This window comes from Papio anubis, chromosome 14 (genome assembly GCF_008728515.1).
Source record: "Papio anubis isolate 15944 chromosome 14, Panubis1.0, whole genome shotgun sequence".
Taxonomy (NCBI): Eukaryota; Metazoa; Chordata; class Mammalia; order Primates; family Cercopithecidae; genus Papio; species Papio anubis.
In genome coordinates this window covers 103,791,536-103,807,084 of record NC_044989.1, presented here as the reverse complement: position 1 = coordinate 103,807,084, position 15,549 = coordinate 103,791,536, and the positions used below count along the sequence as shown (strand labels likewise).

Below are 15,549 nucleotides of genomic sequence, written 5' to 3'. Positions count from 1 at the left end.
ACCCCGATCCCCTCCCATGGGCATTTACACAGTCATTCTAGCCTCTCCCATTAGGATGACAATGGATTTAGCCAGGCTCTCTTTGATTGTCTCTCTCTGATCTCCCTGTTAAGTGTCTGGCTGGTCTGTCTCTACTGGTATCAAATCCAACTATTAGTCTCTATTAATTGCTAGCTGACTGTGCTATTTATTTTGACAATCAACTGTGGGTAACGTTGCTTCACAGTGTGATCCAGTTACATTTGATCCCTTTGAAGGGGTACAACTTCCTAACCTAAGCATTGTTGAGGTATGATTGACAAATAAAAATTATACATACTTAAGGAATATAACATGATGTCTTGATACACACATACATTGTAAAATGATTGTCACAATTAAGCTAACTAACATATCCATCACCTCTCTCTCATCTAGTTACTATTGTATGTGTGTGTTAAGAACACATGAGATCTATTCACAGCAAATTTCAAGTATACAGTATATTAACTGTAGTTACCATGCTGTACATTAGATCTCCCAAACTTATTCACCTTGTAACTGAAAATTTGTACCCCTTGTCCAACGTCTCCCTTCTTCCCCTACTCCCCTCGCCCCCAACCCCTCATCACCACCATTCTACTCTCTGTCAAACTCACAGGAGAAGGGGTAGTTTTGAGGCAAAGTTTTGAGGCTTGCTCTGATCCCAGAAGGGCTCTTGTTAGCTGCTGCTGTCCATGGTTCTCTATTCAACTTCTAACTGGTCTATTGTTTCCATTTTTGTTTTCATGATGTTTCCTCTTAATTGTGAAGCAGTGGCTTTTTGAAAGCTCGTTGGCTGTATGTGCCAAAATTTCCACTTGTGGGAATCCATCTTAAGGATATAATGCAAAATGTGATAAAAGTCTTATGTAAAAAAATTTTCCATGTTGTTTTATACATTAATAAAAATTTTTAATTTTTTATACAGAAATGGTAAAAAAGTAGAATAATCCATTTAATATATTATTTTGCAACTATGCAAAAGAATACAAAAATCTGGCTAGGAAAATAAAAGGGCCAGAAGGAAACGTAACAAAATGTCTATAGTGGGAGAAAATACCTTATTCTAGTTTTAGGTTCTGAAATCCATTGTAGCCTAAGGTGATGACTACATTTTTAAAAATCCTTTGCTTCCTTCAAAAATTATATGAGATTTTCCAAAGCACTTCTCATATGATGCCTAAGGAAATCATCCATAGCATAAGTATTCATTAAAAGATATTAAAGGAAGAATATTTGGAATTCATGCTCTCAAAATTCCTCTTGAGAAGAGTTAGTTAATAGATATACTATTAATTTAGAGATAGAAGATCAAGACCAGGGTATATTGTATATTATGTGAATGATACATCAACAAATATAGCTCAGTAAATATATTTTTTAAAGAAAGAAAAGCAAAGAATACTAAGACGGACAAAAAGGTCCAGATAGTGCTTTAAACTATTTTTATAGGAGAATGAAGGTGGCAATATAGATATTTTTGACCCTAACTTCTCTTTTCTTATTTAAAATTATCTGAGTGATCTCAGGGATGGAAGGCTAGTTCAAAATTCAAAAACAATCAATGCGATCTATCATATTAATAGGCTAAATAAGAAAAATAATTGGATCTTATAATTAGATGCTGAAAAAGCATCTGACAAAATTCAACATCCATCTATGATAAAACCTCTTAGAAATATGGGAATAGAGGGAAAATCCCTCTACTTGATAAAAAGCAACTACAAAATACTACAGATAACACTAGTGGTGAAACACTGAATGCTTTCTCTGTAATATTGGGAAGAAGGTAAGATGTACACTTTCACCATTCTTAATTGACATAGTGCTTATGTATGAAACAGTGCAAGAAGGCAAGAAAAGGTACACAGATCAGAAAAGAATAAAACTGTCTTAATTTTCAGATACAGTGGTTGTTTACCTAGAAAACCCCATGGAATCTGCAGGAAAACTCCTAGAACTACTAAGTGGATTTGGCAAGTTCATAGGATACAAGATAAACATTCAAAAATTAAAATTGTTGGCTGGGCACAGTGGCTCATGCCTGTAATCTCAGCACTTTGGAAGGCTGAGGCGAGCAGATAACTTGATGTCAGGAGTTTGAGACCAGCCTGGGAAACATGATGAAACCCTGTCTCTACTAAATACACAAAAATTAGCTGGGTGTGGTGGCACATGCCTGTAATCCCAGCTACTCAGGTGGCTGAGGCAGAAGAATCACTTCAACCCAGGAGGTGGAGGTTGCAGTGAGCCAAGATCGTACCACTGTACTCCAGTCTGGGTGACAGAGCAAGGCTCCATCTCAAAAAAAAAAAAAAAAAAAAAAAAATTAAAATTGTTGGCTGGGCATGCTGGCTAATGCCTGTAATCCCAGCATTTTGGGAGGTTGGGGCAGGAGGATTGCCTAAGGCCAGAAGTTCAAGACCAGCCTGGGCAATATAGCAAGACTCCCATCTCTACAAAAATCAAAATATTAGCCAGGCATGGTGATACATGTCTGTAGTGCCACCTAGCTACTTAGGAGGCTGAGGTGAAAGAATTAGTTGAGCCCAGGGGTTCAAGACTGCAGTAATCTATGTGCTACTGCACTCCAGCCTAGGCAACAGAGTAAGACCCAATCTCTAAAACCAAACCAAAAGAAAACAAAAAAACAAAAATCAATTGTACTTCTACATACTAGCAAGGAACACATTGACAATGACATTAAAACTAAAATGCCACTTACAATAGCTCAAAAAAAGAATACTTCTTTTCATTTTGTAGGTGGAAATCCAAACATGTACAGAACTTGCGTGCTGAAAACTACACAGTTAACAAAAGAAATCAAGGAAGATCTAAATAAGACATATCACATTCATGAAGTGGAAGCCTTAGCATAGTAAAGATGCTAATTCTCCCCAAATTAATGCAATTTTAATGCAATTCCTATCAAAATTCAAGTAGGATTTTTGTAGATATAAAAAGAATATTCTAAAATTTATGTGAAAAGTCAAAGAGACTAGAATACCTAAAACAATTTTGAAAAAAAAAAAAAGGAATAAAGCAGATGAACCTAAATTAAAGACTTAATATATAACTACAGCAACCAAAATTCTGTGGTATTGGGGGAAAGATAGATATATAGGTAAATGTAAAAGAATAGAAAACCAAGAAATAGACCCACACAAATATACCCAATTGATTTTTCACAAGGGTACAAAATCAATTCAATGGCAGAAAGATAGCTTTTTAAACAAATGGTACAGAAGCAGTTGGATACTCATAGGCAAAAAAAAAAAAAAAAAAAAAAAAAAAAGAACCTCTATGTCAACCTCACACTTCACACAGAATTAACTCAAAATGGGTCATGGAATTAAATGTGAAAAATAAAACTATAAAACATTTAGAATAAGAAGTAGGAAAATCTTTGGAATTTAGAGCTATAGCAAATAATTTTTAGACTTAAAGCCAAAAGCACAATCCACAAAAGGAAAATTTATAAATGCGACTTCATCAAAACTGAAAACTTTTTATCTGAGAAAGACCCTGTTAAGAGGAAAAAACCACAAGCCACATACTTAGTGAAAGAAAATATTTGCAAACCACATATCTGATAAAGCAGGAGTTCCCTAGCCTCTGGGCCACAGACCGCTACCAGTCTGTGGTCTGTTAGGAACCGAGCACAGCACAGCAGGAGGTGAGTGGCAGGTGAGCCAGCAAAGCTTCATCTGTATTTACAACTGCTCCCCATCACTCGCATTACTGCCTGAACTCCGCCTCCTGTCAGATCTGCAGCAGCCTTAGATTCTCATAGGAGTGGAACCCTACTGTGAACTACACAGGCAAGGGATCTGGGTTGTGCACTCTTTAAAAGAATCTAATGCCTGCTGATCTGAGGTGGAGCTGAGGCACTGATGTTAGCTCTGGGCAGCTGCTGCAAATATAGATTAACATTAGCAGAGAGGGTTGGCTGTGCAGAGACTTTAATAAATCAATTGCTTGCAGACTCATATCAAAACCCTATCGCTGAGTGGCAAGTGACAATTAAGTTGCATCTGGTGGTAGGCTTTATAGTGGCAAGTGAGTTGATGTGCTTCAATTGTACAGTTGCATCTGGCGGCAGGCTTTAAGTCAGAATCTGACACTTATTTTAGTCTGCAGGTGGCCCGCCCATTTTTTTATTCGCCACTTCCATCCGTGTCTCTTTCCTGCACGGAGTACTTGTCTCAGTCACAGTTTTGGCAAGCCCACAAGCTAACCCTAGCCAAAATGAGTAAAAAACAAACATCACTAGAGAGCTCCTTTGAGAAAGGCAAAAGACCCAATGATGAGGCAGCAGAAGACTCTAAGACTGTCAAGAAAAGGAAAGCTGCATTTAAAAGAAGATACCGAGTCCTACTTAAATTACAGGTTCATTGCAACAGGTGATTCACATTCTCCAAGTCTGCTTTGTATAATGTGGTAACCGGCTATCCAGTGAAATCATGAAACCTTCAAAACTGCTTTGCCACGTGGAGACCAAGCACTCTGTATTAAAAGACAAGCTTTGGAGTTTTTCAAAAGAAAAAAAAAATGTGAACACAAAGAACAGAAGTAATTATTAAAGACCACCACTTCATCGAATGTGTCTCCACTGAGAGCATCATTTTTAGTGGCTAAACACGTTGCTAATGCTAAGAAGCCCTTTGCTATTGGTGGAGAGTTGATCCTGCATACTGATAAGGATAGATGTCATAAAATTTTAGGAGAGGCTTAAGTTCAAAAGGTGGCATGTGTTCCTCTTTTGACTAGCACCAATAACTAGATGAATTGATGAAACAACAGAAGATATTGCAACACAATTGTTACAGAGGATTAATGAGTCACCATGGTATGCAATCCAGGTTGATGGGTCTACCGATGTTGACAGCAAGGCAACAATGCTTGTTTCTGTGTGACATATTTTTCAGGAGCATGTGCAGGAAGATATGTTATGCGCACTTTTGTTGCCAACCAACATCACGGTTGCAGACTACTCAAGTCTTTGAATGATGACATATCAGGAAAACTAAATTGGTCATTTTGTGTCAGTATATGCACAGATGCAGTGGTTGCCATGGCTGGATGGCTGTCTGATTTCATTACTTGGGTCAAAGAGGTCACCTCTGAATGTGAGTCTACACACTGTGTTATCTATAGAGAAATGCTGGCTATCCAAAAAATGTCACCTGAACTTAATGTTTTGCAGGATGTGATTAAAATTATCAGCCACATTAAAGTGCATGCCCTTAACTCACGTCTGTTCGCATAGCTCTGTGAAGAGATGGATGCAGAGCAAACACGTCTTCTCTTACACACAGAAGTGAGATGACTTTCTAAAGGTGTATCACTGGTCAGAGCTTCTGAGTTACGAGAGCAACTCCAGGGATTTCTTTTAGAAAATGTCGCCACTGGAAGCACATTTCAGTGACACAGAATGCGTCTCAAAACTTGCTTACTTGTGTGACCTATACAACCTGCTCAACAAACTCCATTTGTCACTTCAGCGGAGAATGACAACTGCGTTCAAGTTGGCAGATAAAGTGGCTGCATTCAAAACTAAACTGCTGTAATCCCAGCACTTTGGGAGGCCAAGGCAGGCAGATCACTTGAGGTCAGGAGTTCAAGACCAGCCTGGACAACATGGTGAAATACCGTCTTACTAAAAATACAAAAATCAGCCAGGTGTGGTGGCAGGCACCTGTAATCCCAGCTACTTGGGAGGCTGAGGCAGGAGAATCGCTTGAACCTGGGAGGTGGAGGCTGCAGTGAGCCGAGATCGCGCCACCACACTCCAGCCTGGGCGACAGAGTGAAAACAAAACAAAACAAAACAAAACAAAACAAACAAAGCCAAACTGGAATATTGGAGGCAACAAGTGAATACTGGGATCTTTGACATGTTTCAAACATTGGCGGAGATTTTGAAGGAGGGTGAGCCAGGGCCTTCTTTCTCCCAGTTGGTGTATGATCACCTATCTCAGCTTTCAAAAGAGTTTGAGCATTATTTCCCAATCACAAAAGACCCCTGGACTTGGAAGGAATGGATCTGCAACCCATCTGTGAATATGCCAGGTGAATCGACTTTGTCAGTGCCAGAAGAGGATCAACTGCTTGAGATCACAAATGATGGTGGCTTTAAAAGTACGTTGAGACAATTTCAAATCTCCATCCGTTCTGGATTAAAGTCGAGGCAGAATAACCTGAGGTTGCCACAAAAACACTGAAGAGCCTGCTTCCGTTTCCAACATCCTATCTTTGTGACGCAGAGTTTTCTATGGTGACAGCCACCAAAATGAGATTACAGAGTAGACTGGACTTAAGCAACACCTTTCGGGTGTCACTGTCTCGTATCACCCCCAGATGGGACTGTCTAGTTGCAGGAAAACAAGCTCAGGGCTCCCAATCATTTTACATTGTGGTGAGTTGCATAATGATTTCATTATATATCACAGTGTAATAATAACAGACATCAGTGCACCATAAATGTAATGTACTTGAATCATCCTGAAACCATCCCCTATTGCCGCACCCAGTGTGTGGAAAAACTGTCTTCCATGAAACTGGTCCCTGGTGCCAATAAGGTTGGGGGCTGCTGTGATAAAGAACTAGTATGTAGAATAAAGAACTCTCCATACTGAACATTAAAAAAGACATCTATCCAATGAGAACATGGACAAAAGACAAAGAGACGTTTCACTGTAGAAGATATAGAGATGGCAAACAACCACACAAAGAGAATTTCAATTTCATTAGTCATTAAGGAAATATACATTAAAACTACCATGATAAAGTACTGTACACATTTCAGAATGGCAAAATTAAAAAACAGTGGCAACAGCAAATGCTGGCAAGGATGTGGAGAAACTAGGTCACTCATACATTCTTGGTGGGAATGCAAAATGGTACAGATACTTGGGAAGACAGGTTGGCACTTGGCTAAAAAATTAATCCCGCAACTAACACAAGAACCCAAAATTGTGCTCCTGGGGATTTACAGAGAAATGAAAACTTATGCTCATACAAAAACCTAAACATTTCATTTGTAATATCCAAAAACTGGAAATAACTCAGACATTCTTCCGTGGGTAAAGGGTTAAACGAACTGTGTTACACCAACAGGATGAACATTCTTCTGTAATAAAAAGGAATGAACTATTGACACATTCAACAACCTGGATGAATCGCTAGAGAATTATGCTGAGTGAAAAAAGCCAATCCCAAAAGGTTACATATTGTATTATTCCATTTATGTAATATTCATGAAATGACAAAATTATAGAAATGGAAGACAGATTAATGATTGCCAGGAATTAAGGAGGGTTTGGGGATAGGAGAGAAGTAGACAGGGCTACAAAAGGGCATCACAATGGTTCCTGTGATGGAAATGCTCTGCATCACCCTAAATCAATGTCAAATATCTAATAGAGTATTGCAATATATATAATTTTTCAAGATATTACCATTGGGCAAAACCAGGTAAAGGGTACACAGGATCTCTCTATACTGTTTCTTACGATTGCATGCAAATCTACCATTATATCCCAAAATCAAAAGTTTAATCTAGAAGAAAACTATCTGAGTACCTCCTATATACATATTACAGCTAAAAAGAATACAAAAATAAATAGGATGGTTGAGATTGTTGCTTTGAGGAGATAAAGATGCAGACGTAAATAATTAAATTCCAAAGCAAAATAAAAGAAAAAAGATTAATGTCAGGGTAACTTAAAGTACTTTGGAAACAGGAAGTAAGCTACAAAACTTGGAGTAAACATCTTTAAAATTTTTTAAATTAATATAAATCATTATCAAGATTTATATATAGTTTTGCTAAGGGCAATGATTTCAAAACTTTAAGAAGATTACTAGAATATACCCTACTTGGTCATAGTGTATTTTTTAATAAGTTCGTGTGACATGTTCTGATATTTCTACTTCATTTTGTGTCAGAGTAACAGGTAAGACTTTTCCAATTTAAAAACATCAGTAAAAAAGTGTAAAGAACGTATTATTTGAAATTTTTCTTTCTTTTTTTTTTTTTTAGACGGAGTTTCGCTCTTGTTGCCCAGGCTGGAGTGCAATGGCGCGATTCTTGGCTCACGGCAACCTCCGCCTCCTGGGTTCTAGCAATTCTCCTGCCTCAGCCGCCCGAGTAGCTGGGACTACAGGCACCTGCCACCGCGCCCAGCTAGTTTTTGCATTTTCAGTAGAGACAGGGTTTCTCCACGTTGGTCAGGCTGGTCTCAAACTCCTGACCTCAGGTGATCCACCTGCTTTGGCCTCCCAAAGTGCTGGGATTACAGGCGTGAGTCACTATGCATAGCCTGTTTGAATTTTTATAGTGAGTACCTATTCTTGAGTTACTTTCATCATTAAAATGTTCTTTTTTTTTTTTTTTTGAGACGGAGTCTCGCTCTGTCGCCCAGGCTGGAGTGCAGTGGCCAGATCTCGGCTCAGTGCAAGCTCCGCCTCCCGGGTTCCCGCCATTCTCCTGCCTCAGCCTCCCGAGTAGCTGGGACTACAGGCGCCGCCACCACGCCCGGCTAGTTTCTTGTATTTTTAGTAGAGACGGGGTTTCACCGTGTTAGCCAGGATGGTCTCGATCTCCTGACCTCGTGATCCGCCTGCCTCGGCCTCCCAAAGTGCTGGGATTACAGGCGTCAGCCACCGCGCCCGGCCTAAAATGTTCTTATTTAAATAAAAGATAATTTGAAGAGTGAGAATTCCAGCATATACCACTTCATTAAAACACTAACAGTGGCCCTTACAGAAATAAACTAGATACATGATTCTCAAATACATTATCCAACTGCAGACTAACAAAATAAAAGGTTTGGCCGGGCGCGGTGGCTCACACCTGTAATCCTAGCACTTTGGGAGGCCGAGGTGGGAGGATCACGAGGTCAGGAAATCGAGACCTACCATCTTGGCCAAAATGGTGAAACCCCATCATTACTAAAAATACAAAAATTAGCTGGACATGGTGGCAGACGCCTGTAATCCCAGCTACTTGGGAGACTGAGGCAGGAGAATCACTTGAACCAGGGAGCTGGAGGTTGCAGTGAGCTGAGATCGTGCCACTGCACTCCAGCCTGGCGACAGAGTGATAATCCATCTCAAAAATAAAAAAAATAAATAAACAAAGGTTCAACAGGGTTTGGCAATAACAGAAATTTAAACATGACCAAAATTTTGCAGTATTTCAAATACACTATGCATCTTCTACACATACTTTAAAATTCGGGCTCTATCTCCCCAGCCACTTCCTCCCGTGCAAGCTACACTAGCCATTACAAAGTACTTATTATTCACTCCATATCCTTGCCTGTGTTGTTTTCCCTTTTGAATGGGATGCCTCATTCCTTTAGAGCTCCTCAGTATCTCCTTGTGTACTCCTCCCTGATATTCCTGGGCTGAATAGAAATTTCCTCTATAAAGCTTTTAGTGTCTCTTATTAATATATCATTCATTACGAATTACTTGTATGTCAGTGGGAAGTCCCTGAGGATGGGAACCTATATCTTTTGAAAATTATACTCCCAGTGGCAAGTACAATGTCAGGCACAAAGTAGATACAATCAACTGAGTTACAGTTAAAAGAACCTGGCCAATTAATAAATAAATTTAGCTTAAAAGAATATCATTAAAGTTAAAATTTAGCTAAATAAACCTCAACCTCGTGGTTCTTTGCTGATCGCTATGTCAGTGTGTTTTATGATTCTGCCGGCTAAAAGTAAATGCAAATCACACGCTCAAAGGAAGAGTTTTTGTTACAGTCTTAAGCTGTTTGGAATACAGCTGTCATAAACTAACCTCTTGGATTTTAAAAATAAAAAAATAAAATCTAAGTTCAAAGACATGGCTTGATGTAATGTTACATAAAAAAGAACGTATTTTTCCAAAATTATACTAACTTTACAGTAACAGCCATTTTAAAGAAGATTTTAAAAATATATTACATACCATTTCTATTTCTTGATCTTTAGCAACCAGCTGTCGATTAAGAAGTTCTTTGCTTGAGTCAAGTTTAATACAGAGTTCCCTAGTAGAAGACAAATCTGCAAGAGCGGACACTTTTTCAAACTGAACCTTCTGAAGCTCCTCTTCCATTTTTACAACAGACTTATGTAAGGTAGAAATCTGGGACTTGTAAGACCTTTCTGCATTTAAGTGCTGTAAGAATAAAATTATATATATATATATGTATGTATACATACATATTAAACTGGAAGAAAACTACAACATAGAAAAACAAAGTGGGGCAAATCTAAGAATAGTGCATTTAGCTTGTATGAAGTTTTAGATAATATAGGTGGTAACAATATGTACAAAACACTCTAATATAAATTCAGGTTTTTATTTTTTTTTTTACATAATTCACTAGCAGGGTGGTCAACTGGTCATTCTTTTTAACGTACTTAGGAAAAAGAAACTTTTCCCACTGAAAAGTCTCCAGCCCCAAAGCTAGTTGAGATATATCATTTGACCAACTATATTAGCCAGTTTCAATTATTTTATACTACAAATGCTATTGTTGTTGTTAAAAACAAAAATGCTAGCCACTGTCTTATTCACAACACCTGTTTTTGAATTCTTGACTGGCATGTTGATTTCAATCATGATGTCATAAAATGAAAACTGATAACTCTTTAATACCTCTGAGGGAAAAAGACTAAGGGCAAGTATAAATGAAGTATATATCCACATTATAGGAAATAAGAGCATGTTTTTAAAACTATGAGATTCAAGTTACATAAATGCTTTCGAACGTTCAAGATAATTCCACCCCCACCCTTTTCTTTTAGAAAAATGTCTTATGTAAGTGCACTGCCACCTACAGAGAAGTATTTGTTTGCGATAATGTGAAGACAAGGAGAACTGAGAGGCAAATACATTTATGTGTTTTTACAAGTGATTTCACAAGTGTGAAGCACTATAATTTGCTCCCACTATAAGTTATTTGGCCATAATTCACTCCTACTTTTTCTCTATCTCTTCCCTTCCTTCCTCACTCGCTCTTTCTTATTCTTCAAGCCAACTTTTTATCCATCCTTCCATCCACCCACCCATTCATCACATATTTATTGAATATACACTCCGTTCCAGTCACTGTACATATTCAATGGTAAGTGGTATCTGCTCTAATGAAACATCCAGACTATTAGAGGAGTCATATATTAATAATGATACAAATAACTATATAAATACATGAAAAGAAAATATAATTAATACCCTAAGAGAAAAAACAAAATAGAATCATATAACATGCTCAGTTAAAACCAAAAAAGGCAGAAGAGCAGCTGAAGACTAAACAAACAAATGAACAGTGCAATAAGTATACTTATAAATATGGGAAATATTAATCCAACTATAATTACTTTAACTATGACTAATCTATATACCCCAATTAAGACAAATGGTCAGAGTGGATAAGAAAACAAGATCTTATTTATCTACAATAAATTAATATTCATATTTAAATGTTAATGCTAATAAAAGGAAAGTTAGGGTAGCTACATTAATTTCAGACAAAGCAAATTTCAGAGAAAGGAAAATTATCAGTAATAAAGAGAGGGCATGACATAATGATTGCAGAAAGTTAATTCTCAAAGAAGACATAACAAACCTTAATGTGTATGTCCCTAACAACATGCCAACATATGTGAGGCAAAAAAATTGATAGGATGGCAAGGAGAGATACTATTCTAGATTACTATTATAGATTATTATTGGAGAATGCAACACCCATGTATCAGTAATTGACAGACCAAGCAGGCAGAAAGTCAGCAATGATACAATTCAGTTGAATACCATTATCAATCAATTGGTTCTAAATATTTATAGAGTACTTTATCCAAAAACAGCAGAATACACATTATTTTCTTTTTTAGTTTTTTAATTATACTTTAAGTTCTAGGGTACATATGTAAAATGTGCAGGTTTGTTACATATGCATACATGTGCCATGTTGGTGTGCTGTACCCATTAACTCATCATTTACATTAGGTATATCTCTTAATGCTATTCCTCCCCACTTCCCCTGCCATGACAAGCTCTGGTGTGTGATGTTCCCCTTCCTGTGTCCAGGTGTTCTCATTGTTCAATTCCCACCTATGAGTGAGAACATGCAGTGTTTGGTTTTTTGTCCTTGCGATAGTTTTCTCAGAATGATGGTTTCCAGCTGCATCCATGTCCCTACAAAGGACATGAACTCATCCTTTTTTATGGCTGCATAGTATTCCATGGTGTATATGTGCCACATTTTCTTAATCCAGTCTGTCACTGATGGACATTTGGGTTGGTTCCAAGTCTTTGCTATTGTGAATAGTGCTGCAAGAAACATACGTGTGCATGTGTCTTTATAGCAGCATGATTTATAATCCTTTGGGTATATACCCAGTAATGGGATGGCTGGATCAAATGGTATTTCTAGTTTTAGATCCTTGAGGAATCGCCACACAGTCTTCCACAATGATTGAACTAGTTTACAGTTCCACCAACAGTGTAAAACTGTTCCTATTTCTCCACATCCTCTCCAGCACCTGTTGTTTCCTGACTTTTTAATGATCGCCATTCTAACTGGTGTGAGATGATATCTCATTGTGGTTTTGATTTGCATTTCTCGGATGGCCAGTGATGATGAGCTTTTTAACACGTGTCTGTTGGCTGCATAAATGTCTTCTTTTGAGAAGTGTCTGTTCTGTTCTTCGCCCACTTTTTGATGGGGTTGTTTTTTTCTTGTAAATTTGTTTGAGTTCTTTGTAGATTCTGGATATTAGCCCTTTGTCAGATGAGCAGATTGCAAAAATTTTCTCCCATTCTGTAGGCTGCCTGTTCACTCTGATGTTAGTTTCTTTTGCTGTGCAGAAGCTCTTCAGTTTAATTGGATCCCATTTGTCAATTTTGGCTTTTGTTGCCGTTGCTTTTGGTGTTTTAGACATGAAGTCCTTGCCCGTGCCTATGTCCTGAATGGTATTGCCTAGGTTTTCTTCTAGGGTTTTTATGGTTTTAGGTCTAACATTTAAGTCTTTAATCCATCTTGAATTAATTTTTGTATAAGGTGTAAGGAAGGGATCCAGTTTCAGTTTTCTACATATGGCTAGCCAGTTTTCCCAGCACCATTTATTAAATAGGGACTCCTTTCCCCATTTCTTGTTTTTGTCAGGTTTGTCAAAGATCGGTAGACATTACACATTCTTTACAAGCTCACATGCAACATTCACTAAGATAGACTACATATGCCCTATTAAAACACATCTGAACACACTTAAAAGAGCAAAAATCATACAAAGTACACTCTCAGACCACAGTGGAGTTGAACTAGAAATACGTTAACAGAAAGATAGTTGGAAAGTCCCAAAATATTTAGAAATTTAACAACATACTTCTAAATTACACATAGGTCAAAGAAGAAATCACAAAAAAAATTTAGAATATTTTTGAAAGACATAAACGTTAAAATATAATTTACCAAAATTTGTGGCATGTAGTTAAAGCAGTACTTACAAGAAATTCGTAGCACTGAGTGCACATATTAGAAAAGAAGGAATATCTAAAATCAATAACCTGGCTGGGAGTGGTGGCTCACGCCTGTAATCCCAGCACTTTGGGTGGCCAAGGCAGGTGGATCGCCTGAGGTCAGGAGTTTGAGACCAGCCTGGTCAACATAGTGAAACCCTGTCTCCACTAAAAATATAAAAAATTAGCTGGGCGTGGTGGCAGGCACCTGTAATCCCAGCTACTCAGGAGACTGAAGCAGAAGAATCAGTTGAACCTGGGAGGTGGAGGGTGCAGTGAGCCAAGATCCTGCCATTGCACTCCAGCCTGGGCAACAAGAGCGAAACTCTGTCTCCAAACAAACAAACAAACAAACAAAAATAACCTAAGCTTCTACCTTAAGAAACTAGGGAAAAAAAGAACATATTAAATCCTCCCCCCCCCGCCAAAAAAGCGGATGTATTAGTGTGTTTTGTGTTGCTATAAAAGAATACCTGAGACTGTGTAATTTATTTTAAAAAAGAGGTTTATTTCGCTCATGGTTTTACCAGCTGTACAAGAAGCATTGTGCCAGCATCTGCTCCTGGGGAAGGCCTTGGGAAGCTTTTATTGATGGTGGAAGGCAAATGGGGAGGAGGTGTGTCACATACCAAAACAGTGAGCAAGGGAGAGAGAAAAGAGGTCTCAGGTACCTTTTTTTTTTTTTTTTTTTGGAGACAAAGTCTCACTCCATTGCCCAGGCTGGAATGCAGTGGTACTCTGCCAACTACAACCTCTGCCTCCCAGGTTCAGGCAATTCTCATGCCTCAGTCTCCTAAGTAACTGGGATTACAGGTGTGTGTCATCATGCCCTGTGCATTTTTGTATTTTTAGTAGAGATGGGGTTTTGCTATGCTGGCCTGGCTGGTCTCGAACTCCTGGGCTCAAGTGATCTGTCCTCCTAGGCCTCCCAAACGCTGGGATTACAGGCGTAAGCCACAAGTCTGGCCCCAGATACCTTTTAATAACCAGATCCCATGTCAACCCATTACCCTGGGGAGATCATCAAGCCATTCATGAGATCTGCTTCCACGATCCAAACACCTCCTACTAGACCCCATCTCCAACATTTAGAGATCACGCTTCAACATGAAATTTGGAGAGAACAAACATCCAAACTACATAAACAGAAGAAAAGAAAAATAAGAGCAGAAATCCATGAAACTGAAAACAGGAAATTAATAGAGTAAATCAAAGAAATCAAAAGTTGGTTCCTTTAAAAGATCAATAAAACTGATGTACACATGGGCAGGCTAATCAAGAAAAGATTACTAATATTGAAATAAAAGAGAAGCCATTACTACTGACTATATGGACATAAAAATAATAATAAATATTATTAATAACTCTATGCCCATAAATTTGACAACTTAGATCAAATGGACCAATTTCTTGAAAACAGTACAAATGATTTACCCTAATACCAAAACCAGAGAAAGACACTACAAGAAATACAAATTATAGACTAATATCTCTCAGAAAAATACATGCAAAAATCTTCAACAAGATATTAGGAAATTAAATACAATAAAGCGTAAAAAGACTTATACACCATGACCAAGTACAATTTATTTCAGATATTCAAAGCTGATTCAACATTCAAAAATCAGTTGATGTAATCCATCACATCAACAGGTTAACAAAATCATATACTCACATCCATAGATATAGAAAAAGCATTTGACAAAATTCAATATTCATTCATGACAAAAACTGTCAACAAAGTAGGAATAGAGGAGAATTCTCAATTTGATAAAGAACATCTACAAAAAACCTACAGCTAACATTAGACAATGGTAAGAAACTAGACGTTTTTCCTCTAAGATTGGGAACAAGGCAAGAATATCTTCTTTCAACAGTTCTATTCGACATATTTCTAGAAGTCCTAGATAATTCATGTGATTTGGATCTGTGTTCCCACTTAAATCTCATGTCCCGTTATAATCCTCAATGTTGGAGGTGGGGCATCATGGGAAGTGACTGAATCCTTCAT

General features: G+C 37.9%; 1 protein-coding gene across 18 annotated transcripts in view; it reads right to left on the bottom strand.

Annotated features, from left to right (window-relative positions):
- Positions 1–15,549, bottom strand: part of TSGA10 (testis specific 10) — a 151,286-nt gene that overhangs the window by 32,339 nt on the left and 103,398 nt on the right. For 16 of the 18 annotated variants that reach the window (XM_031655462.1, XM_031655458.1, XM_031655456.1 and 13 more), the window contains one exon: positions 9,984–10,193. The exons of 1 other annotated variant lie outside the window; for it this stretch is intronic. In XM_031655462.1, the coding sequence (XP_031511322.1) occupies positions 9,984–10,193 (210 nt within the window). Of the gene's footprint in view, positions 1–654; positions 854–9,983; positions 10,194–15,549 lie in introns of those variants that run through there. One more of the 18 variants, XM_017947772.3, reaches the window with a different exon arrangement.